At 61.2% G+C, this 9,367-nt stretch overlaps 2 protein-coding genes across 8 annotated transcripts in view; one reads left to right on the top strand and one right to left on the bottom strand.

Moving 5' to 3' along the window:
* SSR4 (signal sequence receptor subunit 4) overlaps window positions 1–1,748 on the top strand; it is a 2,076-nt gene extending 328 nt beyond the window's left edge. The window contains exons 2-6 of the mRNA XM_045285484.1: window positions 446–704; window positions 1,128–1,202; window positions 1,278–1,367; window positions 1,448–1,513; window positions 1,598–1,748. Coding sequence (XP_045141419.1) covers window positions 446–704; window positions 1,128–1,202; window positions 1,278–1,367; window positions 1,448–1,513; window positions 1,598–1,702 — 595 coding nt within the window. The 3' untranslated portion in view covers window positions 1,703–1,748. The remainder of the gene's footprint in view (window positions 1–445; window positions 705–1,127; window positions 1,203–1,277; window positions 1,368–1,447; window positions 1,514–1,597) is intronic.
* A 2,321-nt stretch (window positions 1,749–4,069) lies between these two features.
* PDZD4 (PDZ domain containing 4) lies at window positions 4,070–8,908 on the bottom strand. Of its 7 annotated transcripts, XM_045285516.1 has the most exons (8): window positions 8,661–8,816; window positions 8,398–8,448; window positions 7,833–7,923; window positions 6,900–6,998; window positions 6,529–6,591; window positions 6,259–6,360; window positions 6,033–6,143; window positions 4,070–5,933 (listed from the first exon to the last, which is right to left on the bottom strand). In XM_045285516.1, the coding sequence occupies exons 1-8, from the start codon at window positions 8,729–8,731 to the stop codon at window positions 4,389–4,391; spliced, it is 2,133 nt and encodes a 710-aa protein (XP_045141451.1). In that variant the 5' UTR covers window positions 8,732–8,816; the 3' UTR covers window positions 4,070–4,388. The 7 variants fall into 7 exon arrangements, with proteins under 7 accessions (XP_045141451.1, XP_004717629.1, XP_012864029.1 ...); XM_004717572.2 differs by lacking the exon at window positions 8,398–8,448 and having other exon boundaries at window positions 8,661–8,908; XM_013008575.2 differs by lacking the exon at window positions 8,398–8,448 and having other exon boundaries at window positions 8,679–8,908.
* Window positions 8,909–9,367: the final 459 nt, after the last annotated feature.

Raw genomic sequence — 9,367 nt, 5'->3', positions numbered from 1 at the left:
TTGGCCGGCTGTGCGTGGGGGTACAGGGGGTGGCGTAGCGGCGCCAGCTGGACTGGCCGCGGGCGCCATTCCCATGCAGACCCTGCAGCCACACGTGTCACCCGCCGCCATTGCGGAAAATAGTCGCAGAAGGCCCTCCAGCTTTCCCCCACCCCCCTCGGTCTCCCCTGCAAGGGGCAGGGGCAGAAGGGCCCAACAGTGCTGAGTGGCCCTGGCTGGCCCCAGTGCACTCCCTCCGCCGGGCCCCCCCACGGCGTCCCAGCAGAGGCCAAGCCTGGAGCAGGGCTCGGGAGGGCCACGGCTGCTTCTGCCCCCATGGGCCACACAGCTGGTGGCTGAGAACTTTCCCAGTCATGGTCGCAGCGGGGGTCTGGGGTGGGCGCCCTTCTTGGGTGCAGATGGCAGAGGCAGGGCCCTTCTCCAGCAGCAGGGCCTAAGAGGGCAGGCAGAGCTGCCCCTGCTTGCTGCTATCACAGTGGGGACAGACGCCCTCTCCCAAAGTACTTCTCAATCCCACCACCTGGACAAAGCCACCCTTGCCTCTTGGCCCCCTGTTGACAGGGTCCTCTCTGCCAGGTCCCCCATCAGAGGCCTGCATGGAGCCCCAGATCACCCCCTCGTACTACACGACGTCAGATGCCGTCATTGCCACGGAGACGGTCTTCATAGTGGAGATCTCCCTGAGCTGCAAGAATAGGGTCCAGGTGAGGGCTGCCAAAGGACCTGGCCAGTTGTCCTGTGCGATTGGCCAACGGTGGCAGCATTGGGGCTTTCCTGCACCCATGGGGCAGGGTGTGTGTGTAGCAGTCTGAGCTGGGACCTGACCCCTGACCCATTTCCCTCTTCTGGGGACCAGAACACAATTCCATGATTCCATGGCAGGTGTGGAAGCACAAAGAAGGAAGTTGGGCCTTTGGGGGCACACCCCCTTGGGTTTCCTGTTTGCCTCCAACTTGCTGTGAGTGATGTGAACCTATAATGTCCCTCAGGGAAGGGCACCCTAGCAACTGCAGCTGTGTCCCCCACGGCCCCCCTCTGCTGTGGATCCTGGGCACTGCTGAGTCTCCCATTGGTGCCTTTGCCTCCCAGAGAGGGCAGAAGTGACCCTCCTTTACCCACTCCCCCAGAACATGGCTCTTTATGCCGACGTCGGGGGGAAACAATTTCCTGTGACTCGGGGCCAGGATGTCGGACGCTACCAGGTAAGGGGAGGTTCTCGAAGACCCTGGGCTGCCCCCTCCCTCCCTGTGTCTGCTGACCACCCTTCCCTCCCTCAGGTGTCCTGGAGCCTGGACCACAGGAATGCCCATGCAGGCACCTACGAGGTCAGGTTCTTCGATGAGGAGGCCTACAGTCTCCTGAGGAAGGTGAGTGCATGCAGGCCGTGTTCAGGTGGCCACAGAGGGGGGCCTCGTTGGCACCCCTGAACCCAGCTCTTCCCCTGTAGGCGCAGAGAAATGACGAGGATGTCTCCACTATCCTGCCCCTGTTCACAGTCAACATAGACCACCGGGTGAGTGGCTGGAGGGATGGGGCGGCAGCTGGCCTGCCTGACTGGGTGCCTGCCTGCTTCCCAACCAGCTGGCTCTCCCTGCAGGGCACCTGGAATGGGCCCTGGGTCTCCACCGAGGTGCTGGCAGCTGTCCTGGGGCTGCTCATCTACTACCTGGCCTTCAGCGCAAAGAGTAACATCCAAGCCTGAGGCTGCTACCCTCTTTCTTCTGCTTTCAATAAACATGGGCACAGGACTCTGCTTGTATTGTTGCGGCGCCTTCCACCCTTCCCCAGCCCCCAGCCTATGTCTTCTTCACACTGCTCCCTGGAGTTGCGGGCTGAGGCGGTGTCCAGGGTCTAGGGGCTTCTCCCCTGCTCGAATGCATCCCTGGGGGACTAGCCTTCTGCCAGAACACCCTCCTATGGCCAGTCTACAAAAGAGCCCTCTGCCCAGGGCTGGGGAAACAGGTGGGAGGGCTGGTCCAGACCCAAAAGTCCCTTGGGGAGCTCTAAGATGACACATGCAGGTCCAGACACCTTGGGCTATGTTGGGTGCTCTGAGGCCCAGCCCCCCAGCTTTCCTTGTTCATGAGCCTCTGCATCAGTGGGGGTATTGAACACTACTGTGCCAAGCCATCTCTCCAACAACCAGCTACAGCCACACTGTCTACAGCCCCCTTCTCCCTGCAGTCTGGAGACTGGCCCAAGTGGGGATCTCTCACCCTGGAATGTGAAGAGAGAACAGAATCCCTAGAAGCTCTTGCCTCCGAGCCCCCCATGGAGGTGATATCCCATTGGACCCAGGCCTCATGGGTGGTAGTTTGGGTTGGGCTCCGTGGAACTGGTCTCCTCCCTTTCTGTGACAGCCTTCAGAAGGAGTGTGGTCTGGGCCAGGGAACTGAGTTAACGGCATAAAAGCTGCACTGGTTCCCCCAGGATCTCTCTGGGTAGAACTTAAACTTGTGCTGAGAGGCAGTTACAGTTCTAATGGCTGGGGACCTAAGCACCCAATACAGGACACCAGCAGCTGCGAGGGCCTTGAGATCCCAGGAGGTTGTGAGACCACTGAATCCAGGGTAGAGAGCCCCTGGCAGGACAGGGGTGAGGGACCCACCTGAAAAAAAGCAGGTCCGTGGGGTGTGGGAACACTCCCCTCCTTGGGAGATGAAGGGGTGGGCCTGGCTTGGCTGGATGGTACAGTAGAGACTTGGGCTGAGGGACCAATCAATTACCAGGCCAAATCTTGTATGAAGAGCAGAGGTGGGTGCTCAGGGGCCCGTTGGTGCTAACAAGTACTCACTTGGTGCCAAGGAGGCAGCTGCCAGTGCAGGCTGTGGGCGACTGGTGAGCACGGCAGGCACAGGCAATTGCCTGCCAGTGCTGCTCTTTTGGGTTTTGGCCTCACCCCCCACCCCCACGGGCTTAGAGCCACTGTTGAAGGCCTGCAAGCCAAGTGCGGCCAGCCCTCCTGGCTCCTCTGCTGCTACTGCAAGCCACCAGTACTGGTTCCCGCCACATGCTTTTCATGGCCAAGGGACTCCTGGTTCCCAGCCTGGCTGTGCCAGAGATAGCTGGGTGCTGCCAGGGCTGTCACAGGGCGTCCCCAGCAGCTCCAGAAGGAAAGTGCAGGCACAGCTGACCTTGGGCCCCCCTTCCCAATTCCCTGAAGGGCCACTGGTGTTTCAAGCCTATTTGGGACCTATGCCCCCAGCATCCACAGCTGACCAGACCCCTCCTGTCTCATCCAGATTGGCTCTGAGCACATGGCCTGTCTGCAGGGTCCCTAGATATAAAAAGTAGTTTCTGACCTGGTAACCTGACCCCCTGCACCCACCTCCGGCCTCTTCCTCATAGCATGTAGAGTTGGACTCCATTTTTCCCCCTGCTCCTGAGGTGAGGACCCAGTGGAAACAGACCTTAGCTTTGTGCACATGCAGTGGCCCTGGTGCTCCTGGAGACCAACCCTTGGCCTAGGCGGCTTCAGCTTCATCCTGGGGCCATGCACCATATCTGTGCTCTCATGCCACACTGCCTACGGCCTCAGCTACCAAGAGAAGCAGTGACCTTCCCGTGGCTCTCCATGTCCTGGTGTCTGTCACCTCCCTGGACTCTGGACCTGCACACAGGAGTAGTGTTGTGCCTCACTCGGACAGCGCGGCCCTCAGCCAGCCATAAGACAATGACCACAAGAGGCCAAGATTCGACTGAATTAAAAGGCAGCTCGCTTTATTCTGGCGGTGCAGGTGGGGCAGGGCCGGGGCACTGCCAATCAGAATCTCTAAGCCGGAAGAGCCCCAAGGGTCCCCGAGGCCAGCTCTCATTGTGCACATGGCCCCAAGCTGGCCTGGCCTGCCTGGCCATGTCCCCCTCTGTGATGAGGGCCCTTGTCCCCTTCACACCCTCTGCTGTCATCCAGCTCCTCAGCCTCAGGCTTCTGGCCCTGCAGGAGCAGGTAATCTGTGGTCTTAGCCACCAGCAGAGGGAGCCCCTGTTCCTACGCAGCTTACATAGGCCACCTTTCCCCACCCCTCCCCTCTCCCGGGCCCTCCCCTTTCCTCCCCTCCCCTCCCGACCTTCTTCCCAGCCTCACTGGGCGGGGGCCACACGCGGTCAGGTGGCCAACCCCCAGCGCAAGTCCACAAAACAAAAACAACTATCAGCAAGCACAGAAAGGGCAGGAAACCACAAAACTGGGGACACTCTGTCTACCAATCACCAAGGCTCCTAGGGGTGGGATGGCCGCTTGGCCCAACAGTCCTGCACGGCTTCCTCTGCAGCTGCACGTCCCATCATGTTGTGCACACGGCCGTGACCTCAGATGCACGTGGCCCTGTGTCGACCACACTAGCCGCTGGAAGGGTCAGGGCAGTCTGCATTGACACTGGCGATGAGGCTCAGACAGTGGTGACCGAGAGCAGAGGGTTGTAGACCCTCTTCCCGTCGGCCGAGCGAGCCCCATGGGCCAGCATCTCCTGGATGGTGATCCAGTTGTCCAGGATCTTCTTGTTCCGCTTCTTCAGGGTCTTGCGGTGGCTGAGGGCGATGATATTGAGCTCGGCCTTGCCATCGCCGCCCTGCTGCTCCCGCAGGCACTCCAGGCGGCTCTGCATCATGAGCTCACGCCGCTTGCGCTGCTCGCGGGCGCGGATCAGGTGCTGCTTGCGCTCCTCCTTGCTCCAGTAGCGGCCCATCTTCATCTCACTCACCGCATCGTCGTCGGTCGTCATGCCACTGCGCTCCTCGCGGATCTTCAGAGCACGGGCCTTCAGGAGCCGGTCACGCACCGGCCGCTTGGCCACGTAGCGGGTCCCATCACTGCGCACCTTCACCTTCCACTCCATACGAGGGGCTTCAGAGCCCGGGGCCACAGTGGGCACCCGCGGGCTGCCTGCCAAGGTCAGGGGACCCTGGGCCAGCTCCCCTAGACCCCGAGCAGAGGATAGTGTGCCACAGTGGAAATGCTCGCCCTCCTGGCCCTGGGCACGGGGGCGCCGGGAAAGGTAGGGGCTGCCCTCAGGGCCCACTCGCTCCAGGGTAGCCCCACTCTTGGGACTGCAGCGAACCCGCTCCTCCGAGTGCTGTCTCCGGCCCACATCGGCATCACGGGACAGGGAGCGGAACTTGGCAGGACTCCCTTGCGTGGTGGCCGCTTTCGATGGGGTGGGGCCAGGTACGCTGGCCACAGTCCGGTTCAGGTTGGAGTTGCTGGAGGAGGCGGCGCGGCGCAGGGGACTCTCTGGCAGCGGCTCAGTGAGCAGGGGTGTGCTTCGGCAGCTCTCCCCAGTGTTGTAGGCGCTGGTGCTGTCTCGGTCCGACTTCTCGGGCAGCTCAGAGATGTCGGAGAGCTCATGCTTCGGGGGCTCACTGGCCCCCAGTGCATACAGACCTTCCTCCTCCAGCAGCCAGGCCTTCATGCAGCGTTCCCGCAGCTGCTGCATCTTCTGGGCCCGCAGAATGTTACGGCACTTGAACTCCAGGTGTCGCAGCTCCTCCTCCAGCATGGCCACCTCGTGGCCCAGGCTTTCATTGCGATTGACGTCCAGGGCACTGGGCCCAACAGCAGCACGTGGGAAGAGCAGGCCCAGCGGGTTGCCGTTCTCCAGGTGGCCCCTGATCTCCAGCAGTTCCCGGTAACGCTCGCACTCCTCATCAGTGAGGCCTGGGACGTCACTAGCGCCCAGTCCAGCGCCCTCGGCCAGCAGAGAGTCCATGCTGAAGTGGAAGTCCCGGCTCTGCAGGGCGTCCCCCTGGAGACCAAACTTGCGCAGGCTGCCAGGGGTGTTGGTGGCGCTGGGGGGCTCGTCACCCAGGAGGTCATGCTCGGAGCTCTCCTCGTTGCGCGTGCTCTCGTCAGTCCGGCCCACCCCGCTATCCAGCTCCTGGCTGTTGCTCAGGCCCGGGCCCCTGGTCGGGGCCACCTTTTCCTCCTCATTGGCCAGCTGAGGCAGAGAGACAGGCTCATTGGTCCTCTCCTCAGCCGGTCCAGGGTCAGGCCCGGCCGAGGCCCCTGGCTCCCTCTCGCCCTCACTCCGACTCACGGCCTGGGCAGAGGGTGATTTCAGCTTCGGGGCCCGGGACTCCCCCTCATTCTCTGAGCCAAAGTCATCCAAAAAGTCGTCCCGGTCACTGTCCTTCCAACGCTTCGTCAACTGTAGAGATAGCCAGGGGTTTTCCCCACTGCTTCCTGGCCCTCCCAGCTGCGCCCCAGCCTCATAGCATGCAGAGGGTCCCACCCTGACCACCCCAGTGGGGGCGCCCACACACCTCGCTCTCAGGCCGGGCCAGGAGCAGGGAGATGTTGGTGTTCTCCTCCTGGCTCAGGACGGCCACGGCCTCTTCCCGGTTCTGCACGGCCACGCCGTTAATCTGCAGGGGGTGGGTGCAATGAGCAAGGCTGCTACCCTGAGCCACGTGGCTCACGTGGGAAGGGAGGCGCCGGAGGACAGAGAGCAGTAGAAAGCAAGGCTTGGGACAAAGGGCGGGGATCCTGGTGGGACTAGGCTGTCGGGAGGCCAGGGGTGGGGTCTTCCTCACCTGGATGATACGGTCACCCTCTCGGATTCGGCCATCCTTGGCAGCAATGCTGTCGGGATTGACCTGCAGGCACACACAGCCCTCTGGCTAGTTGCCTCTCCCCAACTTGGGAGATAGGATGTGAACTCGCTGGGTTAGTGAGAGTGTGTAAGGCCGCTAGGAAACTGCTTTCTCAGGAGACATCAGACACTTGCTAAATACCAGGGGACAGGAGCAGGACAGGCAGCTCCTGGCTCCTTCTGAGAAGGTATTGGCTGGGCCCCACATGGGGTACTTAGGCAGTGGTTCACCTGGCGGTGGATCCCGGTGGGGGGTGTGTGCAAAGGCAGGATGGCGGGGGTTCACCCACAAGAGGAAGCCCCTCCCTCTACCTCTCCAACGTAGATGCCCAGGTCCTCTTCGTCGTCTGTGCGGTAGCACACCATCAGGCCCAACTTGTCCCGGTGGCTGGTCTTATACAGCTCCACCTCCTGCCGAGGGGTGGGAAGAGGCACTGAGCCCCCCCCCCCCCCCCCCCCCCCCCCCCCCCCCCGCCCCTCCTCTAAACAGTATCCAGCTGATCTGTCCACTTGTGAAGGGTTAGAGTCTAGCCTGTCCATCAAGTTGCAGCTTGATGACCTCATTTGGGAGCAGGATGGAGATAAATAGCTCACTGGAGGCGAACACACTCTCTCTGCATCCTTTCTCGCTACACATTGCTGTTGACAAGCCACATAGAGCTGCACTGGTAAAGCCAGAGCCCTGGGGCTGGAGGAGCCATGTGGAGACCCCTGCCAGCGCTAAGATGCTCCTACCACCACTGTACCACAAGACTTTCCACCCACTGGCCTGTGATCTTCCTGCATTTGTCATTATTGCATGGCTACATGAGTCTGAAGAGGGCTTTATAGACTGGTATCGGACATATAGGCTAATATCGGACTTAGGGACTTGAGCTGGACTGGGCTGGGATGTTTTCTTAATAAATAATTGCTCTTTTATATAAAGCTCTTTCTTATACACACATGAGTGTCTATGAATTTGTTTCTCTAGTCCACCTGGACTAACACCAGCTCCTCAAACCTTGAAGGGTATTGAATGTTCTCCCTTGCCCAACACACACACAAACACACACACACACACACACACACACACACACACACACACACACACACTTACCCACAAAGACTGTGCTTAGGCCCCTGTGGCCCTTCCAACAGCTCCTGAGGCAGCTGCTAACTGTAAGCATGTGGCAGGTCACCAGGCCCCCCCAGTGGGCACAGCTGCAGGCACTGACCTGACTGGCTCAGAGACTGCACACTCACCTCATACTCCAACTCATCCAGCCGGTCGGCCTCCTGCTGGGTGCCCTCCATGAACTCCGCAGGGTCGTAATACTCATGGCTGATGGGAGGGCTGCCCAGGAGAATAGGGGTCAGACAACGGGGGCCCTAGCTCGCCACTCCCGGCGCAATAGGCCCCTGACTGCTTCCTTACAAGCCGCTCCTCTGAACTACTTGCACCCATGCGGAACCCAGAGATGTTCGAACAGGCATGGTCAGGGTCCACACAGAGCCCTGGCTCCTCCCACCATGCAATGCCCCCAGGAGTTTGTGGGACTCCCTAGACCACCAAGGCTGCTCTCTGGCCTGAGGCCAGGAGGGGCTGCTGGCCGGCCGCCTGCCGCCCCGCGGCCTACCTCCCTGCTGAGGAGGGTCCTGGCCCATGGCCCAGCAGCCGGTCCCGAAGACAGGCTCACGCCCAAGAAAGAAGTCAGAGAGATGGAGGATGGGACAGACAAGGATGCAAGAGGGTTCAGAAGGGGATGCTGGTGGCGCGGAAGGCGATGGGGCGGCAGAGGAGAAGAATGAAGGAGGAGAAGCTGGTGACCTCGGCCTGGCGGTCCCGGTAGCCAGGTCCCAGGATGGTCCGCCCTTGGCCCTGGGGGTAGATACAATGGGGACCAATATGTCAGCCTCCCCTCAGCTCTGTCCCCATCACTGGCTGGGGGCCAGAACTTCGGGAAGAGGCCGAGGCGGGGCTGCAGGTCACTGAGGGGTGAGCTGGGACCAGGCCTGGGTGGCGTGGGGCCAGCTGCCCTGGGGTCATGCCCCTTTGAGGCAGGGCCCGGGGCCCTCCTGAGGGCAACTCACAGCTCGGAAAGGACGTACGGCTCCAGGATGACCATTGGCGGGGTGGGCGGGCGTAGCTTGCCCAGCGCCATGATGTGCTGAAAGGTGATGTCCGTTTGTGTGCCGCTGTCCACAAGCTGCAGGTCCTGGCAGGAGCTGTCTCCCCGGAGGCGAGGGCTGCGGCGCAGCACCTGGATGACCAGGGGCTCCTTGGAGGAGCGCAACGCACCCAGGGTTTGCTCCTGGGACAGCTTGGAGAGCTCCTTCCCGTTGACCTGCAGCCAAGAAACGCCAGTAATAAGCCTGTCCCAAGCTCCGGGCCAGAGCCACAAGCCCCTCTACGCAGCCCACAGCCAGGGTGCTGCCCCATTCCACCATGCTGGCTGCCAGGACCAGCACAGAGTGACTATGCCTGCACTTTTGACCACTGCCAGGGCCTTCCGTGGCAGGAGGCGTCTCCTCAGCCTCGTCTTCCCTAGGCCTCACTTCCCCAGTGTGTGGCCCTCCAAACCATGACTGGTGACAGCCGCTAGGGCTCAGGCATAGGCTAAGAGGGGAGGAGACTGAGTCAAGGTGGAAAAGTATGGGAACACATTGATCTGTGGCAGCACAGAATGGAACTGAGGGGGTGTGGCCCAGCTGGAGGTGGGTGGGGAAATATGACAGACAGCTCGAAGTGACTAGAACCAGTTGGGTAGAGCTGCTTCGTGTTTGTGTCTCCCCCCCCC

This window comes from Echinops telfairi, unplaced genomic scaffold (genome assembly GCF_000313985.2).
Source record: "Echinops telfairi isolate 266 unplaced genomic scaffold, ASM31398v2 ScPeMD7_7472;HRSCAF=8510, whole genome shotgun sequence".
Classification (NCBI taxonomy): Eukaryota; Metazoa; Chordata; class Mammalia; order Afrosoricida; family Tenrecidae; genus Echinops; species Echinops telfairi.
Note: the sequence above shows the minus strand (reverse complement) of the source record. Positions and strands in the feature narration are given on the sequence as shown.